Consider the following 25,027-nt stretch of genomic DNA (forward strand, 5'->3'; position numbering starts at 1 on the left):
GTTGGGAAAGCCTGCCGAGCCGGCTCGGAGCGCTGTGCGTTTGCACGTTGTGAAATGAAATGTGCGATCGCGCTACCTGGCGTTTGTAAAGCTGCCATAACCGTGTGCTTTGCCTTCAAGTCATTCATTCCTCGTGAAAACAATCCCAGGCAGCAGGTCATTCTTAGCGAGAATTAAAAGCAGACAGGCTGCGAGAAGGGCTCAGCAGCCCAACGCAGGCATTTTTTCCAAGGCGGCAACGTAAGTGCTACTGAAGCTGCTGGAAGTCCTGATGCGGTTGTGTCTAAAACTCCTGCATTGCACTGCTAGCAGAAGGCTTGTTACCAGAATGCTCTTTGCGTCATCACAGCAGCTGCCCTCACGCTGTTTCCTCAGCATCCCCACTGGAAATTTGAGGCGGTTCATTCCGTTTCTAGCGATTTTATCGTTGCTTTTCTATATGCGCTTTTTCCATTACTGCTTGCCTCGTGCATTTGGAAATTTCCAAGAGGAAAACGGTAGCTCTAGTCTGTAATTTCTTCGACAAATGACAGAACAGTTTATTTCACGGGACCTGCAGAGAAAGTGATTTTGCCCACATGTATAATCACTTTCCACAACTCATTACATCTGTTCTCGCACACAAGTGATAACCACCATGTATTTTTCAAGCTGACAGCGGAGAACAGCTTGGATTCCAGTGGCTGTCTGCTGACCTATGATAGCATGGATAGCAAAGTTGGGTGCATTTGGTCTGCTACTCAATGGCCTGAAATGGTGATTCACTTTCTGATTTTTTCAGGCGATTCTTTTTATGATTCTCCCCGAAACTGAAAAATGCATATCAGTGAATAACCTACCTAAGCATAAAGTGAACTTGTAGAAAAGAGTGATGGTCTTACTATACCCACACACACAGCTGATAATCCATTCTCAAGCTCCAAAGCCATACACTATATGATCTGGCTGGAATCACATGGCTAAGCTGCTAATCACTTGTTACCATCCAGGTTACATATTTTTATTCAGGGTAGTTTTTCCAGATTGTACATTCATGCTTTTAGGAACAGGTTTATGATAAATCAAAATAAACTACATCTAAAATGCATTAAGAATATCCAAACAAGATCGTGTTTCTTTAATGAGGGAAGTTCAAATGTCTCCTGAAGTTAAACCAGTGTCCAGTAAAAGAACAGGCAGCATCAAGAGGTGCTCAGGATGTACAAATAGGAAATTGTGCAGTAAGTGCATGTAAAAGCACAGTAGTACACATGAAAAACAGTACTCAGGAAAGAGCACCTAGGAAAAGTACAAATCAAAAATTTGGTTAATAAATGAATGTTGCTTCAATGGAATACTACAGGTGAGATTTGGACTTTGAACAAATGTTTCTATCTGGAAATTTAATTATAGTACTATCACCTTTGCACTTGCACAGAAATAAAGAATATTAACTTGGGTTTGCAAGACATCAACATCTATCCAATATTACTTTGTACAGAGTCCCATGTTTTACTTATTTTTTTAATTAAGAGAAGAGTCCATGCTTTCTTTGCTCACTATGACCTATCCTGCACTTTGTTTGCATACTGCTGTCTCCACAGTTTTTAGAAAAGAATTTCCTGTTAGACAAATCCTCCAACTAGTCCTGACTGTGAAAAATGTTTCAGCATACATTTTTCTTCTGCACTAAGCCATTAAACTGGTGTCTCCATAAAAAGCACCCCAGAGGAAACCTTTATTGCTACGTAACTTCAGAAGATAAAAAGTAAATCTTTCAGCTGGAAGGAGAAAATTACAAGCCATGATTTACACTACAGCTTTGAAAACTTCAAACTGACCTGCTTTTAATTACAGTCTTAAATACATCTGAGGATGAATAATCTGTAATACATGAAATCACTCATATTTCTTCCCATTCACCCCTTCTTAATTTAGCCACTTTACATATATAAACACGCAGTAAGGAAGTATAATGAATATTTTGTTTAATAAAACACCATCTACTCTGATAGACATCAGACTTTTCACAAGTCAGAAAGCAATAATGCTAAGAATATACATGAACTTGTTGCTGAATCTATCTCTGGGCTTGCACTTCTATGTAAGGAGCATGAGTTTTAGTGAAGTACAGGATCTCTGTGAACTTTTGTATTCATTCTTTGATCATAAAAAAAAAAAAAAAAGCTTTTTAAAAATATTTACATACTTTTCATCATAGAAAAGTATAGAAAACATTTCTGAACAAATCTGTTGCTCTTTCATCTTCATTACTTTATTCCATACATATTTAGCTCCTAGAAAGTCACAGACCACTGTGCTCACCTCATTATACCTCTTTCAAAAACAATCTTTCCTGAATTATTTTTTTGTTTGAAATAGATATTGGCCAGAAGCAAAGCCACATGGGGATCTGGGGAATGCAGATGTATTTCAGCGTATTCCACTGACTCCCCTCTCTGCTCTTAGATCAGCATCTCCAGTCAGAGGCCAGGTCTTTCCTGAAAACTCTTTCAAAGCTTTCCTTACTCTCCCCTAAGCTCCACCCATATCTGAAGCTCATTAATCTCCTTCATTAAGGAGGCAGGAAAAATGTAATACACTCAACCTGATCTTCTTGATGGCTGTTAGGCACTCCACCTCCTCCAAAAGACATTGTTATTTTGACACAGTGAGCAGCAGCTCCAGGCCATTCTCTAGTGGTCAGCAAGATTCTCTCTTGCCTTGTGAAGTATCATGGGAAAAGTATCTTTATTTTTCTTATCAAACGCTTTAACTTTATCAGTTACAGATACTGATTTCAGCAGTTGCCTCCTACTGACTTTACATGGCCACACACCTCTTGCATCTTCCACAACGTCCTCAGAATACATTGTATTGTTGTAATATCTGCAGGGCATTAAGACCTTCCATGACTTCACTGTCAGTTCCACCTTGGCATAAAGTTTCCAGAAGTCTAGTACAGCTCTTATTTGCAAACATCTCAGCTCTTCCAGAAAATCTGGGCTTTCTCTTGTGTTCCGAAGCCTTTTCTTGAGAAAAGTGCTTGCTAAACCTCTGTAACACTGATGTTCCCTTGCTGAAACAAAATCTATTAAGTACCCTTTTCTGTAAGTTCATTTTTACTGCACAGTATTACATAAGATGTGCATGTTAGGTGTAATCTCAAAATCGTGCGGGTTTTTTCTACTTGCTTATACAAAAAGGGTATTTTCTCGGAAATGATTCCATACTGAAGTTAGGATTTGTGAGTGTGTTGGGATAGTGAGATAGTGAGTGCTGCTTGGCAGGTCTGACCACCAGCACTGCCCACCGAGCACAACAAAGCTGAGTAGTTATTGTTCAGCATTCTGCAGCTCTGTGAATGACTGCATCCTGAATTACTTACTAAGGTACTTGAAAGCTTAGTATTCAGTGATAGGTGCTTCTCTCTCTCTCTTAAAAAAAAAAACAAAAAAAAAAACAGAAAAAAAATACAGAAAACAAAACCATATAAATCACTCAACCTGCTTCACACCATGCCTGCTGCTCAGGCAGGGAAAGAGGGGGTTCCAAGCTGCAGGCTCAGACTCCTGGCACTCTGGGCTGGAGGAGCCCCAGCACCCACACTCTGAGAAATATCGCACTAATTTACTAAGGCCAGGACTCATACCAAATAAGTTTATTCACAATTGCAATGGCGGGTATCCTGTAAACAGGAGCACACTTGCAGAAGCAATACCGTATCTTTTTTTCCCTACTGTCCAAAACTTGTTCCCTCCCCTGGTTCCTCACAGGCTGTGTACTTCAGGTTCATAACTTACCTGACCCTCGTTACTAGCCATAGTGTGCTCCAGTTAATACATTCATTGACAATGTTTTCCCAATTAGACAGTTTGTATCTGAATACCTAGTTTCATCATTCTCTCTGCAATAGGTTAGTCCCTGCTTTGGGTATATGTAACAGCTGTCCAGGGATTATTTTATCCCCTAGTTTCAATTCAGTATTCTTAAGAAGTGGTGCTATTATTCCAGTCCCCTCTATCCCTGTCACCTATCTTCAGGCACAATTCCAGAGACTTCTTCACGCCACTCTCCCTGGATTCTTTGTTCCTCATCTTCCCAGCCCCTCCCAGTATAGTGCTGTGAAGTCCAGTGCTCACAGAGATACTGCACACCTACGCTTGGGACTTGGAAAAACTGAGTCTGTACTGGTGAGCGCTCTTCTGAGCATGGCATGCCATTACACTTAGAGGCTCTCTGATTCCCTGCAATTCTTTTAGTCTCTCGCTTCATCCATCTCTAGTTGTGTCCCTCATGGGACTACAGAATCATGGATCGCAACTCCACACTCACTTTGCACTAATGTCTCAGTGATACTTTATGCAAGGGTCTCTCCCGACCCCCCAAGCAATACTTTAATTTTCTTACCTTAAACAGACATGCCAGGACTAATTTTTGATGATGGTGCCTATAATTCCCTGAGACTTCGCAGAGTCTGCCTTTCAATAGAGCAGCTTCGGTTTTCCATCAGCTGTGCTGGGAAGTCACCCCATCATCTCCAAGAGGAGCATTGAAGTCAGCAGAGTATGCCTCTGCTGGTTACAGTGCGAGATAACCCCAACAAGTGACTGGATCCTGAATGAGCTCCCAGACTGTGAGAAACGTCTCAGTAATCTTCTGAGGCAAGGTCTCATACAAAGTAAGTGTATTCACGATAGCAATGCCAGGCATCCTGTAAGCAGGAACGCACTTGTGGGAGCAATATCATCTTTTATTCGCTACCATCTGGCACTGGTTCCCTCTCCTGGATCCTCACTGCCTGAGTACATCAGGTTCACAACCTACACAAAGCTTGTTACTAGCCATATACAGGCAGAGTTATATTACCAAACTTTAATTTCTTTTTTTTTTTTTTTTTTTTTTTTAGGAAATTCATTTGCCATTGATGTTTCACAGCCTTTAACCTGTTTTTCTCAGCTTATCTTTCCTTATTTCTTGCGATGGAATTCTCCGCTGCCTGCTGACTTGGCTATCTCTGAGAGAACGCGCCGTTAGTGGTTTGTTTAAGTGCCTTTTGCTACTTGCACAGCTAGTAGAATTTCCAATGCAAAAACACAACTGTCACCACACAACCTCTGGGCCAGGCAGGGAAAGTGCAGTCGACCCAACTGGCCAAAGCAGCGGCACCACTCACCACGAAAGCGCCCAGAGCCTCCCAGGTAATTAGGCGGGCGGCCCCAATAGCGCTGCCCGCCCTCAGCCCCGCCTGCAGCTTCTCGCGAGATCTGTTCTGCTCCCGGCATCCATTTCGCGGCCGGAGAACGGGGGGGCGCTGCTGAGGGAAGATGAAGGCGGCGGCCATGTTGGGAGCTTTAGGGCGGCTTTGGTGCGCGATGTGCTGAGGGAGTCTGCGCGGAGGAAAGCTGTTGCTGGAGGATCGGCGAAAAGTCAGTCTCGAATCGGGAGGAGAAGAGCGCCTTCTACGTTTCTGAGCCGGGCTTGTTTCGTTGTTTGTGTCCGGCTTCGGGAGCGCTCGGCAGGGAAGGAGGGGGGGGTCCCTGACCGAGGAGGCAGCGCCATGAGCGGGGGGACGCCCTACATCGGGAGCAAGATCAGCCTCATTTCCAAGGCCGAGATCCGTTATGAGGGGATTCTGTACACTATCGACACCGAGAACTCCACCGTGGCGCTGGCCAAGGGTAAGGGCCTGGCGGAGCGAAGGAAGGGTCCCGGATACGGGGCGGGAGAGAACGGGCAGCTCGCGGGGCCCGTTGGGGCCACGCAGCGGTGGAGCGAGAGCCTGAAGCGGCGGTGTTGCGGCGGTGTTGCGGCGATGAGGAGGTTCCGGAGTAGGCCTGCAGCCCCAGCGGGCTCAGCGGCGGCTCGAGGGAGGGATCCGGGGGTTCTGGCTAGAGCCCGCGGCGTTTCGGCCGGAGACGTGATCTTCCGCCCGCTTCCCCTCACCGGAGCCCTGGTGGGGGGGGTCTGTGGTCGCCGCGACGCCGCGGAGCGGGGGTGGAAGTGAGGGAGTGCCTGGGAGAGCCGTGGCGGCACGGCGTGGCCTTTATTCCGCCGCGGGGGGTGGGGAAACCCGGCGGGAGCGGGGGGACCGCCGCGAAAAGGGGTTGGAGCCTGAGTTGGACGGGCCGGGACAGGAGGGGCTGCTAGAAGCAGCCATGAACGAAGGGGAAGTGGAAATCTCCGCTAGTCCTGAGTTAGCAAGAGAGAGTAAGAGAGGAGGCAGGAAAAAGGATTTATTTGCATTGTAAAAATGCCAAATCAAAAGAGGCTGCGCACTGCCGAACAGTTCTTATCCCGCGGTGGGAGATGACTGGAGGCAGCTGCAGTCTGCAGAAGGTGCTGTGAGTGCTGGGTTGTCGACCAAGAAATTGGTCGAGAGCACTTCAGGAGTTCTTTGTAAGCTGTATGGCACTGTGTAAATTAAAATCGGGTACAGACAGGTGAGAGAATGTGTAAGCCAGAGAATGCGTGTGCCAGAAAATTACGGGGAGTTGGTTTACGGGGTGAGTGTTGGAGACCAGCAGGTGGAAAAAAAAAAGTTTGAAACTGCGCAAGCGAAAGACTTTAGTGTTTCGTGTACACGATAATGCACTTTCAACACGAGTCTGGTAGCCATCACAGTGAGTGCGTAATGTTCAAGTCGAAAATTAAGTGAAAATCTTCTTCATTCTTAAAAACTCTATGGTATTTTAATTTACACTTACTCTATCTGTGTAAGTAATGTAAACACATGCATAAAAGCCCATTTTATCCAACTGATAGGTAAGGAGAAAAATTACTCCTTGTGTAAATTAATCTTCTGGGATTGAGAATATTCCAGAGCTCTGTTCATGTTCAGTATGGTAAGCTTGTCATTTTAGCATGATCACTGTCTGTAATACAAACAGATATTTATATAATATATTACATAGTTGATGTAGATACTTAATAGTTGTTCTGGAGTTTATGCCATGTAGCAGTTTGTTTGCTTTCATCGCTCATTGGCCTTTGTGGTATTTTTCTGTTTGTGTACCATGTCACTGTAGGGCCCCTCCCACCCTCCAGCATATAGAGATTTATTATTTAAGGAATAGATTGCTTTATCTTGTGAGTTCTTGTATGTATGTTTTGAAACACTTCATATTTGGTTTGGTTGGCATGTGTAGTTCGTTTACTGGGCTTTTAGCTCTCTTGATGTGATCTTATTTCTAAAGTTGCTTTCGAGTTGATTTACCTTGCTGAAAGTGAATTATCTGTTCAAAAAAGATAGCTAATATTTCTTTATATGAGAAAAAGATGAATACTGTGATAAAAAAAAAAAGTTTAGAAATTCCACTTGAATGCTATGGTTGTTAAGATTCATACAGAAGCACTTAGAAAAATCCTATTCTTGTGGAGCTTGTGATAGTTTTACCCTAAGTTAGACAGATTTAATACTGAGCATGCCAACCTTGCATGACTTCTCAAGAGTGATTAAGTCACATTATGGCATATCTGCCAAAGTGTGGTTATTTAAGATGGATCAAACTACAGTCACAAATCTAATCCACTTTCTTACTCTAATAAAAAATGTAAATCTAAATCATTTTGTTTGCTTTAATAGAATTTGGCTGAGTTAGCTCAGGAATGTGTGTTTTGCAATACAGTGTTATGATTCAGAAGAAAATAAAACCAGTATTTCTAGGCCACTAAGAACCTAAAATCTTGCAATTAATCTGAAAGCTGATAACAACCATGTTAGGCTTTGAAACAGCTCTCTGTGCTCCTGAACAAAATGTTCAAGACTGTAGACAAAGTTTCTGAACAAATGAAAGCTTAGGTCATATGCATGTGTTAGGACAGCATGTTTATATATGAGGTGACAAATGTGGTTAATTATAGCTAGATCTGTGAAAGAAAGAGTGTATCTTCACTGTCTGCAGCTGTATGTATGTTGATCTGGGTAATAGCAGTTTTACTGCTAAAAAAAAAAAGGAGGCACTTTGCTTCTGTTCTTGGTGTCATGTGGCTGTTATCTGGGTTGAATGCATGACAGTTTGTCATTATTCATTTATTATCCATTTTCATATTATTTTTCTCAACTAAAATAGATGAAATTGTTTGTGGCGTGAAGTATAAAAGTAGAATTAGAATCTGTTCTTGAATAACTACAGATTTGCCTGACAATAGGGCTTTCAGTGGGCTCAGCTGAAGTCAGATAAACTGAGGATGTGCTTGTGAAATGTCTTCAGTTATCTTAAATCTTGCGTGATTTGGGCAGAAATAAGATTTTCGGGCTGATAATAAAATACTGATAGTACTCTTCAGTTCTGTGAGGGATAATCTGTTCTTGTTCTGTTGTGTTAATTTTGTTTGCAAAGCTATTAAGCTGTGGCAAAAGTGTAGTTTCTCTTGTGAGTTAAAGGAATATAGGAACTCTTTAAAAAATGTTGAGACTGATAATGGAAGGCAGTGCATCTTTTCAGAAATTGCTCGAGTCTATCATTATTTATAAGTTAAAACTCCAATTAAAAGTATTAAATTACACGGTTATTTGAGGCTTTTATATATTATTGATGCATGTGTTTCCTTTGGATTTGTAGCTTTCCAGAGGTAGTGTGTGGTAACAAAAAAATACTCTTTCATTCTCAATTTTCAAATTAAATTAGTTTGAAATGTCTTTCCAATTCTACTTTTTTTTTTTTTTTTTTTTTTTTTTAAACATTCGATCCAGACACTTTTGGAATGGACTGCTAGTGAACCACAGATAGGGTCATGTTTTCTTTCTTTAAAGTGATTGCTGCCTTGCTTGGAGCAGTTGTAGAATAATCATGACTGGTTTTTGTTGATCTTATGTTGCAGCATTAAAAAGTAGTTGTTATCTTTCCAGCTGATAATACATGTCTTTCTATTTCAAGACACCGACTTGGGGAAAAAAGATTTTTAATGTAGGTAAGCCATGTAAGAACAACCAGGCTTTGTTCTGTGACAGCTAGCTAACAGTAGAAAATCCTTAGGGATGTGGATATGAGGAAATGAGATGCTGTCTTTCTGTTGTAATGCATCAGTTTTCACTATCAGCTGCTGGGACTTTGTGTGGAGTTGCATTGGGCAATTATAATTAATAGATACTAAATTCATGAAAGCAACTTCATTAATAAGCAGTTCTAGTATTTTCAGCTGGCTGTGGTAGTATTATCCATAGTCTGATGACACATGCAAGAGCAAACTGTACTTTGCAAAATATGGAAAAGTGAGAGGAAATGAAAATAAGCACCTGACAATTATCATCTTGTAAGACTTAAAAGGACTGTGGTAAATCCATTCAAAAAGGCAACCATATATTAAAACTTACTTTGGCCAACTTCAACATTACTACTATAGCGTACTTTAATACATCCTGCTGTATTATACTACTTCATTATCCAAGGAGACCATTGTAACTTCCCCCATTAGTCAGAAAATCCAATGCCTGTTAGATGAAAAAAAAAATACTCTGCTAGTCAAAAGCCAGTTTGTGTATTGTACTAGCAGAAGAGGATTCTGTTCTCCGCTAATGTGAATTATAGCAAACACGGAGTTCAATTAGTCTCTGCATACAGCACTTAGACAGTCTTACCAGCCTTACTTTGTATGTATCGTATAGATACAGAAGTCAGCCTTTCCCCACTGTTAAGGGATCCGTGAGATATTTGATGACAAAAGGAAGGCTATCATTACCAGAACAAGTCATTGCAATTACCATCTCTATCCAAAATCTTACCACCTTTTCTCTGTAACATACTTAGATGGCTGCACACCATTAATGGAATAAGATTAATGTGAAGGAGTCGGCTTGTAGAGGGCTCATACTCATTGGAACATTGTCTCTGTCTGCATTCTCTTGCTCATAGGAGCATTAACGGGGTGGCAAGATGTGGGAGAAGTAGACATGAGTGGGCTTCCTTCTGCACACAGAGTTGATCTTGGCACACACAAAGCTCAAGACGTAGACAATGTGTTCCTTAACTGATCCTGAAAAACGACTTGATAGAAACTTAGTGAAAACCTACTCCTTGCCTTTTTTATTGTCACTCCTGTACTGAAGGAAATGCTCAGGTCTTTGCGAGAGTTTAAGCTACTTCTGACTTCATTTCTGACTCTTTTACCCAGTTAATGTTTGTAAAAGTCTAAAAGAATCATAGAATCATAGAATTGCTCAGGTTGGAGAAGACCTTAAAGATCATTAAGTCCAACTGCAACCTAACCACACTACCCTAACTCTGACAGCCCTCTGCTAAACCATATCCCTGAGCGCATCCAAATGGTTTTTAAACACATCCAGGGTTGGTGACTCAACCACCTCCCTGGGGAGCCTATTCCAGTGCTTAAAAACCTTTTCTGTAAAGGCGTTTTTCCTGATATCCAATCTAAACCTCTAAAAGCCTTAACATGAGGCCATTTCCCTTCATCCTGTCACGAGTGAGAAGAGACCAACGCCGCTCTTGCTGCAGTCGCCTTTCAGCTATTTGAAGAGATCAATAAGGTCTCTGCTCAGCCTCCTCCTCCCCAGACTAAACAGCTCTAGTTCAAAAGTACAGGTGTAGTCTGAAATGTCCCAGAAGACACAGCTGGGTGAGCTCTAAGACTGCTGCTGCTCCAATGCCTTACCTTTTTGATACTCTGCCATATTTGTATTTCTGATTGTGCAAAATTATGGCAAAAAACTATTTCATTCTAATATTCTACTGTATTGTCCATCTTTAGTATTAATTTAATGTTAATAAAATCAACTTTGGTTATACTTACCAACACAATAGGTCAAATGATGCAGTGAAGGGCCAAAGTTACTTTATTGTTTATGTAATATGTATGGGTGGCCAAAAATGGAAGTTGAATCTTTGATCACAACTGAAATAAATAGGTAATTCTGAAAGTAATGCCTCCCATTTATTTCCATGAAAACTACAACAGATACAAAGAGCACAATAGCACTATTTGATAGAGTAAGTTAATAACTACCAAACTCTACTTTTCAATGTAGTTATCACCATTAGCTGTGCATTTTTGCCAGCAGTGATCAGGAGCCTGCATGCTGTGCTTGTAAAAATCTGTATCAGTGGAGGCAGCCCACTGTTTTACAGCTGCTGTAAGGTCATAATTGCTAGGGAAATATTACTCATGCAGTCCATCTTTTATCAAACAGCTGGAAGTCAGAAGGCTCCAAATCTGGACTGTGCCAGGTATGGTAGGACAGTCTAGCCAATGTTGGCAATGTGCTCCTCAGACTTCCAACTGATGCGTAGCCTGGCGTTATGTTACAGGGGGAGGGTTGTCTTCCTGTCTGCCCTGACTCTGGAAGTTCAAGCCTTCAGATTAGCATTACCATGTAGTGGTCAGAGATAGTTTGCCTGGGTTCTCAGTCTTCTTTTTTTTTTTTTTTTTTTTTTTTCCCCTGTTGAGAGAGAAGAAAGGTTTGTCTTATAACAAAGTTTTGAAGTTGTCTTGAGCATCATCTGCCTTTTGACAGCTCTTAAACACTCCAGTAGTGTTTGGAGCAGGCTTTCAGATGCACAGAAAAAGAAAAGTTCATTGTAGTAGGTGATAAGAGTATAAGCTAGTAGTTACAACCATTTAGTGTTGTTTCTCACTGTCATGTTGTGTCTTATAACCCTCAGCTCCCAAGCAACTTGTAGTACTTGACTGTTCATGCAGGACTCGAAGAAACAACAGTGACGGAAGATGGTATAGCCTCTGAAATAACTTGGTGTTACTTCATGTAGCTCTGTTGGAATCTCTTCTTGTGACTGAAGGTTTTATGACTGAAAATAAATACCTAATAATGTCTCAAAACTGCTTATGCATCTGAAAAAGAAGGGAAAACTTATGCTAGTAAATTAAAAGTGAAGTACAGATGCATAAATTCTAGTATGTTACAGTGTGAACGAACTTCTTAAAAAGCTGAAACAAAGAGTTGTGAGGTATTACTGAAGGTACTGCAAGTTGATGTTCAGTAGAATTTGATGCTTTATTCTTAATTTCTTTCAATTCATTGATCAATTTTTGCTTATGTAGCTCCAGCTTTTGTAGACACGTCTTTTGTTCCATCTTGTTTTCAGCAAAGATTGGCACAAAGGTGAGGAAAGGTCTTGGAGAAAGTAGCCATGTGATGCTCTATTGTATGCATGCAGTGTTTAGTGGGAAGGGAAAAGCATGATAAGCATCGTTACGCAATCTGAATGTTGTTGGAAGTCAGCTAAGTGCATAGAAATAAATGTAATTTCTCAGTGTGTGCACACTATGCCGATATGCTTAGGAAGGTAATTCTGCCCCAGTTAATTTACTTAATTTGGTGAAAATCATGTGAAACTTAACACCAGCAAGCAGAATACATTCTGCTTCGTGAAAATTGTCTACACGTACTACAGAGAGCCTGACTTTGGCTTGAAATATTCATTCAAATCTTAAATCTACTGAGAAAGTTTGCTTTTGGTCATCTTTAATTTCAGGTAATTTTAGCATGATCTTTCTTTCCAATTTGCAGATCCGTAACATGAAGTATAAACTCACGTAGCCCTTAATTCACAGGACTGGCTTACCAGCCTTTATTGCTACATGGCATCTCTGCTGTTAAAATTAATGTCCAGAGAATGATAACATAAGCAAAAACTGCTTTGCTGTTTCCCCTCAACTTCACTAAGCGATGAAAATAATTATTCAGCCCATGACTGTGCAAGTGGTGTTTTAGTAAAGAGCCAAGGAGGCACCTTTCTGCTTCAATTTTAACTGAGATTTGCAAGATCAAATTTCTTGTTTATGTCTGAGTAGTTAATAATGGTAAAGAGTATGCTGTCTATATAATAAGTGCTCAATGAAATCTTATGCTTTTTATTTAAAACTGTTGTTCTGTGAAGTATATTTGAAATATTGGTTAAATGCGAGATGGTTTCCATTTTTGCAGTTCGTTCCTTTGGTACAGAAGATAGACCAACTGACAGACCTATACCGCCTCGAGATGAGGTCTTTGAGTATATTATATTCCGTGGTAGTGACATTAAAGACTTAACTGTCTGTGAGCCACCAAAGCCTCAGTGTTCTTTGCCACAAGACCCTGCTATTGTTCAGGTAAGTCAAAATATATATATTTTTTGTATTTGTTGCTGAAGGTATAACATAGCAGCTTTGAGTGTTCTCTAGCTCAGAGTGCTTAAAAAATCAAATATTTGTTGAAGTTCACAAACCAGTGTAAAGAGCCATGGAAAGACTTTTTTTTTCCTCTTCTGAATCACGTTCTTCACCATGAAAAATCAGGGTTGAAATCTAACTCTAGCACAGTTCACCGGAATGCAAAAGTTAATGCATTTCTAATGCTTAGCTGGTTGGTAAGATAAAAATCCGGATTATTCCTTGCAGATTATACCTGCGGTCCTCCAGGATCTTCTGGTAAAACTAGTACAGCTGTTCTTGTCAGCGTTTATTGAGATCCAGGGCGTTGCGTTAATGTTAACCCCAATGTTTGTAATAAACTCACTGTCCTCTGGTATCTTAGGGTCTTTCATTGGTCGTGTGGTTTTGAAACTTTAGGAAAAGCATGTAGCACTTCTCAGGTTTGCTGACAGAAGCTTTTATGGGTGTGTGACAAAAGTGAAGTCCAGTATTAGAGGTTCCAGGGAAGAGCTTGCACGTTTTAGGGTACTGTTTTCACAGGTCTGTGGTATTGGTATGGTGAAAGCAATTTCTAAACTGTATGCATGCTTGTGAAAATGTTGTCTGCTGCTGACTGCTTTGAGGTTTTTCATGCAGAGTAATTTGCATACTTAACTATTTTTGTGTTGTCTTTGCTTCTCCACTGAAGTGAAATAATTGCTATGAGAACATGCTCTTGGAAGTTAAGGTTTTTTTTGTATGTGTTAGTCACAGCTCTGGTGTAAGGGTAAATCTTAATGAATAGTTTCTGCATTTCTTGCCTTATAGAGCTATTTCCTACTTCTTGTGTTTTTTGTCTTTAGTCTTCACTAGGATCTTCAACAACATCTTCATTCCAGTCTGTGGGGTCCTATGGTCCTTTTGGCAGAATGCCTGCATACAGTCAGTTTAGTCCAAGCCCGCTTGTGGGACAGCAGTTTGGCACTGTTGGAGTTGGTATGTTTATGTTTATTATTTTGTGTTTTCCTATAACTGAAGTTGCAAGTATGTGTGTACTGACAGTGAGTGCTTATCAGTCCTTCAGTGCTTTATCTAGGGGACAGATCCAGAGTATTCAGTCTGTATCTGTCTGACAGTTTAGCTGAGGAGTATTAGGTTTCTTATAGTCTTTGCACCTCTAATCAAAGTATTCATGTGATTGGGAACTAAACGCCCTCAGAGGGATGAGTGGTGAAGGGCTCATGTTCATGAATTCATTATATTTCATATATATTCATTATACTCATCTTGTATTTGTTCTATTTCACAAGTGGTAGAGGCAACACCTCCATAAAAGCCTCAGCTGTGCTGTGAATACCTGGTTTCCTAGGCTGATCCAAGGTAGTGTGTGCCTCACCAAGGATTTGGATGTTTTCCTAGTATAATTGGAACCTGCATTTGTACTTAAGATACAAAAGATCACTAATGATCAATTTATTTCTTTAGTGAAGAATACGTTGTTTTTTTACTGAAATGTAGCTGTTGGCTTTCAGTAAGCCTGAAGGTGAAAGCCTTCATCTTGTGTGTGAGAAAAGACCGCAGAGATACTCCTGAGGTGGAGTTTCAAAGGATTTTCTTTTCTTTTTTTTTTTTTTTTTTTCTTTCTGTATTCTACTTTGTATTTTATCTTCTAGGATCTTATATTCTTGTAACTATTACATTGACAACGTTACTCCTGTTACTGAAAATGTCTCATGTGGAAGGAAGTCTGCAGAACTGTATTTGACTATCAAGTTTTACTTACGTTATATTTTTGTTTGAAAGATAGGAAGTTGAAATATAGTAGTGTTTGTTCTGGACTCTCCGAGATGCTGACCATGCTCTGTTAATGCTTATGATATTAGCTTTTTTAAATAAAAAAACAAGGTATTATGGCCTGATAAGCTTGTTAAGTGAGAAGGTGGTTGTCTAACTGATGCCTTCACTGGTCATTTTCATATTTTTTAGCTAGAGAAAAGTCTAACTGAGGTCTTACAACTATATTATTTCTTTCAAAGCAGGAGGTTCGTTAACGTCTTTTGGAACAGACTCTTCAGGCAGTGCTAGCATGTCCCAAAGCACTGCAGTTGGTTCTGCGTTTACAACAGATGCAAGAGCACTAAAAACACAAATGTCTCAAGGTAAATCTTTTTGAATAACTCCTTTCTTTTTGACCAATCATTTCCTTAACTTCTGTTATTTAGGTGGTTGCCAGAAATGTAACCAAACAACTCAATTCTGTCATGAAAACGTATTAAAACATTAAACAAAAAAAACCCAGTGTGAATACCTGATCTATAAATGTTTTCCTACATCTAGAATGATGCATATGCTGCTTAAGCAAGTGTGTTAGTGTTGACAGTTGTTAGACATTGCTCTTAAAATGTCTTCATTGTGGAGTAGGACTTAATTCAATCAAATAACTTTAGCAGGTAACTACATATGGAAATTTGGCGTGTGGTTTTATTATAGTATGAGGAAGCTGAAGGTACTTCACACTGATACGATTGTGAAGTCCGTCAGCCTACAGTTCTTTGTTTTTATTTCTAAAGGTATTCATGTGTTTAAATAATACTTACAGCAGACTTGAATGTCTGTACAGATAGTGATGTTGACAGGTAAGTCTGCTTAACAGTAATAGAAACTGCATGATTTATTGTGTAATATTGCATAAAGAAGCAAACTGCAATAAGGTTAATTCTTGATACTTTCCTGAGTGGCAAAGAGAGGAGAAACTAAATGTCATGCAACTTAACCCTCATTTGTCCTGAATGTCTGTTAAGTTTGCTCCCCAAATCCCGAAGGCGTATTTCCTGCTCTTCCAGTTTTCATTGCTGTGACTAAAGGTTGGCACAAACACATGGTCCTCATGCTATTTTCAAGTGTATTTAATTACGTTAGAAGACAAAACAGTTTGGTGTTTCTGAATTCTAGATGGAGTTTGGGAACCAATAGGGACTGCTTTCAGGGATTAGTTTTGTGATTACCAAAAATAAATTCTAGTTTGTTTAATTAATTGTTCTAAGCATTTAATTTTTTCTCTTGAAAGTGTAGCTTGGTTTCCTGTAGAAGTTAAACATGTATGATTTTTTTACTTAATACAGTGTGTTTCAGATGAGCAAACATTGTTCCACAAAATTTACAGGGGACACCAACAAGTTTTTTAGTGTGTTTTTGCTTTTGAAAGTAATTGTTTTAGATCATGTGTTGTGACTGTTTAATTTTTATGGAATGCCTATTCTTTTCTTTTTCTTGGGACTTAAGTCTTATCCCACTAATTTCTTAGTGTATTTATCATATCATAAATTTGTGAGATCAGATCATCAGATATCTCAGTTCTAAAGATGTTTCTGACCCCAGTCACTCATGTTGCAAGCTGAAATGTATGGGCAGCAGTTTATGGGGAAGCTTGCACAATTTCTTCATCTGCAGTATGCATGCCACCAGCTATCACTATTCATTATTTTGTAGTGAATGCAAGATATTGTGCTGGATGAAATAAAACATAAGTATCATAACAACTCTGCCTTTGGGAGCAGTTGCTTTCCATTTGGCTTTCCAGGGATGCAGAAAGAGTACGTATACCTGCAGGCAATCCAGGCATTTCATTCCAAAGTTAAATGCACATTGTGGATGTGTTGGTAGGGATTAATTGTCCTACCCATTTTTTTTTTGTTGTTGTTTTAGACTAGGGGAAGGGGAATTGATAAATCTGCTTCATTCTGGATTAGTGGATCTAAGGGTGCAGAAATATTTATTTCTCTTTGGACACAGCAGTCTTGACTGGTAAGGCAGATAAACCTGTCAGTCTGGATTGGTTGGGACCAGTAACTTGAATTCATGGATGAGAAATAATTTTTGTTTACTTGTTTTTTTAAAGGTCATTCAAGCCCTCAGATAGATCATTTGAGGAGGAGCCCCACCATGGAACAAGCAGTACAAACAGCTTCAGCCCACTTGCCTACTCCAGCACCAGTTGGGAGGAGGAGTCCTGTGCCAGCCAGACCTATGGTGTCTGCTAGCCAAAAATCATTAGAGAGTCAAGAGCACAGACGAGGTAGCTTTGGTTCATTTTCATGGGGGTTCTTTTCTTCCACACTCATCTTAAGTGCTCTTTTTGAGGTTAACATGTAGGAATTTTCCTGCTGCCCTTTACTAGTAAACTGGCTAGCAGAGACCTGGATTTCACATATTGCTTTCTAAAGTCAGATATTTATTTATTTACTCCATTATTAAGAGATTAAACTCATATTTTACTTTCATAGGTTTGGATTTCTTGAAAATCAGAGCCATATAGCAATTTACATAAGCATGGTAGAAAATACCTAATTGGATAAACAAACATCTTTTTATTTCCAACTTTAGCTGAAGCACACAAGGTTTCAAGATCAGAAAATGAACTCAGAAATGAAAACAAACGACAAATTGGTAAATCTTATTTTGAGAAATAGCTATAATTCTAGTTTCAGACTTGAATTATTAGTTTTTTTAAAAGCCTGCTTTAAGAAATGCAGCATTATGTATACTTTGCCAAGTGCTAAGACTTAGTTTTTAGTGTGCAGAAATCTTAGTCTTTCAGTTCACCTTATAACATAAAAATTTAGAATTTAGAATGTTTTCACAATATTGTTTGCAGTGCATTGATTGGGTCATGGATTTGTAAGCATAATAGAATGAAACAAACGTGGTATCTTTTGAAGAAAATACTCAACTGAAAAGAGATGAGCATTTTTAAGTCTTGAGAAGGCTTCTAATGACTGCTAGGAAGTCTTTTAGTACACCCCAAGGTTAGAGCATTATGCTTTCAGTGTCATTGCTGTATTCACTGTGATTTTAAAAGTTGTAAGCTGCTCCAGCAGGACTTGTAACAACAGAAGTGCAGGATGCATGAAGTCCCAACTTCTACTCCAGGAACTTTAAAAAAAAAAAAAAAAAAGTTTCCCCCTCTTTAGTTCCAGGTGCTCCTTCAGCACGGAGAGGCCGTGGAGGTCACCGGGGAGGCCGAGGAAGATTTGGTATTAGGAGGGATGGTCCAATGAAATTTGAGAAGGACTTCGATTTCGAAAGTGCAAATGCACAATTCAACAAGGAGGAAATTGATAGAGAATTTCATAATAAACTTAAACTGAAAGGTAAACCAACTCTTGCTTTAGATTTAAGTGTGGGTAAAATAAGCGTATCTTGCTCTTCAATTTTTGTTGCTGCCATGGGGAAACAGCTTTTAAGAAGTATTACCTTCAAAGTCTTGTTCGTGGTAGCGAAAAATAAACCAATTAATAAGTGAACTGAAATTGCCTATTTAATTCATTAAGTATTTGGTTAAATACTGAAGTGTGGGCTTTGAAAGAATTGTAAGTTGAAAGGATGTAGCATACTTGAGCAAATCTGTCAGTTAAAAATACTTGAGCAGAAGTCACATTAGTCTAAGTGTTCTTCTGGAGAAGATGCAATAAAAGCAAATCCATATTTGTTTTCATTTTGCAGGAGAGTGCATGAGGTTTTCTATGTGTTAAGTTCCTGATATTTCTTTGCTGTTACTCTTTTCTAAAGAAACACCAGAGTAATTCATATCCGTGTTGCTAGCATGTTTATTTTATTTTCTGACAGGATTCTGGTTTTATTACCTCATTCTCTATGACCAGACACCTGTTGGTTGTTATGGCTGCTAGTTTTTGGACAAGATACTATAAAACAAACTTTTCTATTTTAGCAGACAATGGGCTAAAAGTATGTCGGGTTTCAGCGTAAAGTAAAATCACCAATGGAATCCTATAGGATTTGTTCTCTGGTGCTTGCCTCTTCTGGATCTTTTTTTTTTAATGATGATGTGACACATAAATGATTAGCTTAATGTGGATACTAAATTTTTCAGAATAGTAAGGAGAAACCTTGAGAAATGAGTTTGCTGACAACACCAAACTGAGGAAGAAGTGTCAATCTGTCTGAGTGTAGGAAGACCCTGCAGAGTGATCTGGACGGGTTGGGTTGGTGAGCTGTGGCCAATGGGATGAAGTTCAACAAGACCCAGTGTCAGACCTCATGCTGTGCTACAGGCTTTGGGGCTGAGTGGCTGGAAAGCTGTGTGGTGGAAAAGGGTTTGGGTGTCTTGGTGCTTGGCTGCACGTGAGCCAGCAGTGTGCTCAGGTGGCCAGCAAGGCCAATGGCATTCTGGCTTGCAGCGGAAGGAGGAAATAGTGTAACCAGCAGGAGCAGGGAGGTGATTGTCCCTTTGTACTCAGCTCCAGTGAGGTTGCATCTTGAGTACTGTGTTCAGTTTTGTGCACCTCATTATAAGAAAGACATCAAGGCCCTGCAGCATGTCCAGAGAAGGGCAGTGAAGTTATTAAAGGGTCTGGAACAGAAACAAGTCTTATGTGGAGGGGCTGAGAGAAATGAGAAAGTGTAGTATGGAGGAGACTCGGGAAACCTTATTGCACTCTGAAAGAAGGTTGTGGTGAGGTGGGGGTCAGCTTCTTTTCCTGTGTAACTAGTGAGGGACAAGCGGTAATGGCCTAATTGCATCAGGGGAGGATCTGCATTCAGATTAGATATTAGGGAGAATTTCTTCTCAGAGCAGTTAGGTGTTGGAACAGGGAAGTGGTGGAGTCACTGTCCCTGAAAGTTTTTAAGAAAACAGTAGAGGTAATTAGGAATGTGGTTTAGTGGGCAATATTGGTGGTCGGTGGATGATCTTAGAGATTATTTCCAACCTTAATGATTCTGTGATAAAGAATTACAGAAACATCTTATGAGACATAGTGGTAGTGTGTGTTGTGGAAGTTTGAGTGAAGAAACAAGTTCACATGTGACATGGTGAGATTTGAGCTCTAAGTAGCTAAAATGCAGTTTCAGGGTGATAACAAGTAGCTCTGTGGAACTATCAGCTTCTACTTCAGTACAAATGAAAACAAGAAGTAGAGCTTCAGACATTATTAGAGAAGGAATATAATGTGGAGTCAGTTAAAGGCATGTCTTGAATGCTGGCCCTTGACTCAAGACTTCAGAATCAGGACAATGAAGAAGGGTAATGGGGGCAAACAAGATCATGGATAGGCTTTGATAAGAGGACTGATGGAGGCACTTAACTGTGTAAAAAAAAAAAAAGGTGGCTAGGAGCTTATAAAACAGGTGACCATCAAATTCATTTTGTCAAGGTTTTGTTTTGTGTATTTTTTAACTCAAAAACTATTGTTTTTAACTCAGAATAGAGAAGAGATCAAACCTCTAGGGAGCAGCAGCGAAACATTCTAACTCATGTTTCAGGTTGACTTCCACATTCTTTTTAGGAGAGCTTACTATAGTTTTTCAACGTTCAGGTGTTTTTTTGGAGGGGGAGGTGTGTGTATATATGTCTTGGAATAAATTAATATTGCTGTACTGTTTAGTCTGATGGCCTGGAAGGAATCTGTTTACTTCTGTTTTCCAGAAGACAAGCTTGAGAAACCAGAGAAGCCTGTAAATGGAGAAGACAAAGGTGACTCAGGTGTAGATACCCAAAATAGTGAAGGGAATGCAGATGAAGAAGATCCACTTGGGCCCAACTGCTACTATGACAAAACCAAATCCTTCTTTGATAACATCTCCTGTGATGACAATAGGTACAGCTTATGAGAGAAAGCTTGTTAGTGTACTTAATGTGTCTGTGTTGGCACCACTCATTACAATAAAGTCACCAAAGGCTACATCTGCATGTCAAAGACAAAATGAAATGGGAATGTGGAGTACTTCTGACTGTATATGCTACAGAATCTCCTTTTCCAGTTTAGGTTTTTTGCTTTGCTATGCAGTTAGCACCTTAGTTAAGTCAATTATTATTTTGCTTTTATAGTGGTTTCTAAGTAGATTACATAACTTAGCAAGTAGTATTGTTTGAATGGGAAGATAACATTACAGGAAGAAAGAAGCTTATCGTTGCTGTGGGCTTTTTTATTATGCATGTTGATGTGGATTGCTGACTGAGTTTGAAGAATGAGGGATGAGAGGGAAGGTTGGGTGTATTTTACTAACAGCTAGATAAGGTTAATGCATGCAACTATAAACTCCTACTTCTTGTTCTCTGTTCTAAATTGCAAATGGCTCTTTTTTAATACATCATGTGTGCAGAGGTTACAGACCTTGCTGTTCTCTACAGGAAACTTAGAGTGTTTTTGATTTATAACCAATATTGTAACACACCTCTTGTTACTGAGTGAAATGAGTTGTGGCAGACATCTAGGTTTTGCAGAAGCATAGTTTGTAACAAATGATGATGATGTATCATTTTTTATTTCACTGCCTTTGTGGTGATTCTAACAAAACAGGGCAGCCTTCATTCTAAAGTGTTTTAAAAACAAAACAATCTTTGTTCCTGTGTATGTTGCAGGGAACGTCGACCAACCTGGGCTGAGGAAAGAAGATTGAATGCAGAGACCTTTGGAATACCACTGCGTCCTAATCGTGGCCGGGGAGGGTTCCGAGGCAGAGGGGGGATTGGTTTCCGAGGTGGAAGAGGACGAGGAGGTGGAAGAGGTGGTTTCACTACTCCCCGTGGATTTCGTGGTGGTTTCAGAGGAGGTCGTGGAGGCAGGGAGTTTGCTGACTTTGAATATAGGGTAAAATATATTTAATCTTACTCTAACTTGATCAACTGTGTTTGGAAACTGGTAGTATAACTTCTGCTGCTTTTAGGTTTGATATTGAACTAGAAGTTCTTGAATAGTATTGTGCAGATAGACTCAGCTACTTAATAGAAAGTCTGTTGATTCTTGTTACTTACCATTGTTTGGCTGTCAACAGCAACCAAAAGCTGCCTTTAATCCGATGTCCTAAATATGTGTTCTGTAGCTGGATTTGAAGAAAAATATGAGAGATCTACAGATCTAATGTGAGAGAAGAATTAGAAGAATTGCAAGCGTTTCTCTAGTCAATACTGAAAAACACAGAGAAGAGACTTGTAGTGTGCAAGGAAGTTCTTTGACTTCTTTGTGAATGAGCTGGCACAGTGCCTATGTACTTGTAATATACTACATAGCCCTTAAAATAGAGTAATTGAATTTAAGTGTACAGATGACCTTTTGCAAAAGACAGGTCAAATGTATTCGACATATGTAAGTTTGTTACACAGTTTGTAATTATATTGTAGCTCAGTAGCTACTGGGAAAGCTGAGGCAAGATTGACTGTTTTTTCAGCCACTCAGAGCAAAAAGGAACTGTGGGAGATAAAGCAAAATCTTGCAGAAAAGATCACTGCCCATCCCATAGATAATACTTATTTTCACCTTTTGGAAAATATTTTATTACTTTAAGTAAATATGAAGAGGGTTAAAGTTTCTTAAAGCATTATGCGCAGGTTGCCATAGAAGTCTGTTAACCAAAGTAACCTGATGCACAAACGTTTTCATCATCATGTAATCATATAAATAGTAATTTGGTCTGCAGAAGCTGTGGTGGCTGAATTCACTGTTTCTCTTTTAGAGTATACTTAGGCAGTTTACTTTTGCAAAACTATCAAGGCATGCGCTTTCCTCTTTCCTGTTGAAGATCTTAACTCCTCTTCTTATCAGTCATTCCAAGGAAGAAGTTGGATGCCACCCTCTGCTAGTAAAGCAGTGTGTTCTGTGCTAATGGTATCTTAGCTGCACTTTCTTTTTCTTAAAACAACCCCAAATCCTCCTCTTATCAGTGCTAATGGATCAGACAGATTATATGAATTATGAGAGCTTGGTTACTTACAAAAATAAAATCTTTTCATAATTTCATTGCAAGCTATTTTTCTAGACCTCATCTTCAACTTGAATATTACCCTATGAAGGAGCAGAAATGATGTGGGCACACTTTAAAATCAGTAACAAATATAATTAACTGAACTAAAGCAAGTAAGTGTAGACTTTTACAGTTCTGACTCAGACAGAAGAACTTTTTCTGGTAGCTTGTGAGCAGTAAGAAATTTTACAGTGCAAAATCACTGCGTTCTGATTGAAGATTCAATTTTTTTTTTTAAAGCCTTTTCATAACTGAAGATGTCTGTCCCTCAGCCATTCGTTCCTCAAATTGCAAGAATTAGCCCTGTGATTTAAAGAAGTTTAGTAGCTGAGCATGAACTGAAATGAGGAGTTGAAGATCATAATTAGGTTTTTGTGAATGAACGTTTCACAGTTGTCTGGATAAGTAGGAGGTGGCATGCAGGCAGAGGATCTGTGCTACAACTTCAGTCGGTGTGCTGTCTCGGTGTTTGCCAGTATTTTGACCAGCTGCTAATGTGGAGATTGGAGAAATCTCCTTTCTGATTTCAGAAAATCAAAAGTAGCCGTTGGAGCATATCTCCTCCCAGCGCTGTTCCCCAAATTAACCTGTCATTTTTTGTTTTGCAAAATTAATTGTAACATTCTACTGTTGTTCCCTCTAGAAAGACAACAAAGTTGCTGCATAGTCTACAGGAAAGCTGAAACTGCGTGAACGTCTAGATCTTCTTGATCCAGAGAATTAGTTTCAATCTCTGCAAAGAATGAAGTTAATTTGCTGTATACTTGTCACCAGCACTGGGATTTAACTATTTAATTTCAAAGGGGTGTAATGCAGTTACTTTTTGAAAAATGGCCATCTTTGAAAACAGTGAGCATTAAATATATTTGAAACAGAAGGATAAGTAATTTCTTATGTATAGTTAATTATAAAGCAGTACTTCGATGGAGTTTAAGTATTTTTTCATCACTGAAAGGATTTTTCTTATTACTAAACTGTATTTGATAATTGCTTCAAGTTGTAAGGACAATTGTATGCAGAAGGCCGTCGATACTGTGAGTGTTTTGATCCACTGAAGGTTGTTTTTTGGAAATCCTGTAATATCCCTTTTGAGATGGTTGTACTTTATCAACTAGGGTGCTGGACAGTAGAAAACTTGCTTTGTCAGTCAGATATGTACACACAGTAAATACTGTTTCTTAGGCAAAGGAAACTTTTTATATAGTTGTAAAATTCCATTATATCCCATTGCCAAAGAAACATTACAAACTTTGTATAGCTGTATAAAAAGCAACTAATTTTTTAAAGAATAAACATTTTTAAGTCGGCAAACATACTGTGTTATTGCAGAAGTTGATATGCTGAAGAACACTGAATTAGTTGTGGTTTTTTCTTTAGCAGCTTTTTGGGCTTAAATTTGATTTTATATTTGGAGTATAATGAAGATTTGGAATGTTCTTCCATTACACAAAACTGGATACACTCTTCGCTTCTCTTGCAAGCAATTGATTTTGTAGTTTCTGGCATATCACAGGATTTGACCAAATGAAAGAGATATTTTTCGAATGAGGACAAAATAAATTTCATATGTCCAAATTTTCAATTAATTTTACTTAGTGATAAATATTAACTTCCTTTTTTTAAGAATGGACCAGGCACATGAGTTAAAGCGGTTCTTCTGGAATGCCTGGGCCAGAAGTATGTCTGCATTTGTCAGTTCTTGAAGCGTTAACTTTGTTGTAATACCCGTAGACATAAGCAATTGAGGAATTAGTGTTTGGAGTTGTTTGCGTTTGATAGGCCATAGTTTGGAGAAGATGAGACCTGGTTCTAAGACATTGCATCCGCAAATGACATAGTATGGACTTTCTGCCAATTCTGATGCCTAGTTCCACTTTGTGGATACGCTGAAATAGAGACCCGGTCATTTGTGTCTGTATATGTATGTGAAGGCCACAGGAATAAAGGGATCCAAAGATGAAACGTTTTGATCTAATTTACTGATTTTTTTTTTTTAACTTCAAAGTACTCAGTGGTGATAAAGATGCAGAAAACTGCACTGTTGGAAAGTTGGAATATTTAAAGTGGGTGATAGAATCTTAATTTTATAACTTTTGTATAGCACTCTGAGGAACTATTTTGTAATTGGTTTCCTTATTAAGGTCAAGTATTTGGCAGCCGTAGAAGTTAGATAACGTTGTTAGTAACGTTTTTGCATGTGAAC

At 39.3% G+C, this 25,027-nt stretch overlaps 1 protein-coding gene across 3 annotated transcripts; it reads left to right on the top strand.

Moving 5' to 3' along the window:
* Positions 1-5,264: 5,264 nt before the first annotated feature.
* Positions 5,265-24,786, top strand: LSM14A (LSM14A mRNA processing body assembly factor). 3 transcript variants are annotated; one of them, XM_042821297.1, is made up of 10 exons: positions 5,265-5,660; positions 12,881-13,044; positions 13,929-14,061; positions 15,102-15,224; positions 16,964-17,140; positions 17,449-17,511; positions 18,036-18,215; positions 20,510-20,681; positions 21,446-21,674; positions 23,468-24,786. In XM_042821297.1, exons 1-10 carry the CDS (start codon positions 5,540-5,542, stop codon positions 23,489-23,491), a joined length of 1,386 nt encoding a protein of 461 aa, XP_042677231.1. In that variant the 5' UTR covers positions 5,265-5,539; the 3' UTR covers positions 23,492-24,786. The 3 variants fall into 3 exon arrangements, with proteins under 3 accessions (XP_042677231.1, XP_042677232.1, XP_042677234.1); XM_042821298.1 differs by having other exon boundaries at positions 15,105-15,224; XM_042821300.1 differs by lacking the exon at positions 17,449-17,511 and having other exon boundaries at positions 5,266-5,660.
* The last annotated feature ends 241 nt before the right edge of the window (positions 24,787-25,027 follow it).

The sequence above is a fragment of the Centrocercus urophasianus genome, unplaced genomic scaffold, assembly GCF_019232065.1.
Source record: "Centrocercus urophasianus isolate 14NV4802_14NV808 unplaced genomic scaffold, USGS_Curo_1.0 seq_2, whole genome shotgun sequence".
NCBI lineage: Eukaryota > Metazoa > Chordata > Aves > Galliformes > Phasianidae > Centrocercus > Centrocercus urophasianus.

Bases quoted from the DNA above. Each gene is read 5' to 3' on its own strand.
- LSM14A (XM_042821297.1), top strand. From the start codon at position 5,540: ATGAGCGGGGGGACGCCCTACATCGGGAGCAAGATCAGCCTCATTTCC. The intron at 17,141-17,448 runs GTAGCTTTGGTT...TTCCAACTTTAG, and splicing joins GAGTCAAGAGCACAGACGAG to CTGAAGCACACAAGGTTTCA. The intron at 17,512-18,035 runs GTAAATCTTATT...CCCCCTCTTTAG, and splicing joins TGAAAACAAACGACAAATTG to TTCCAGGTGCTCCTTCAGCA.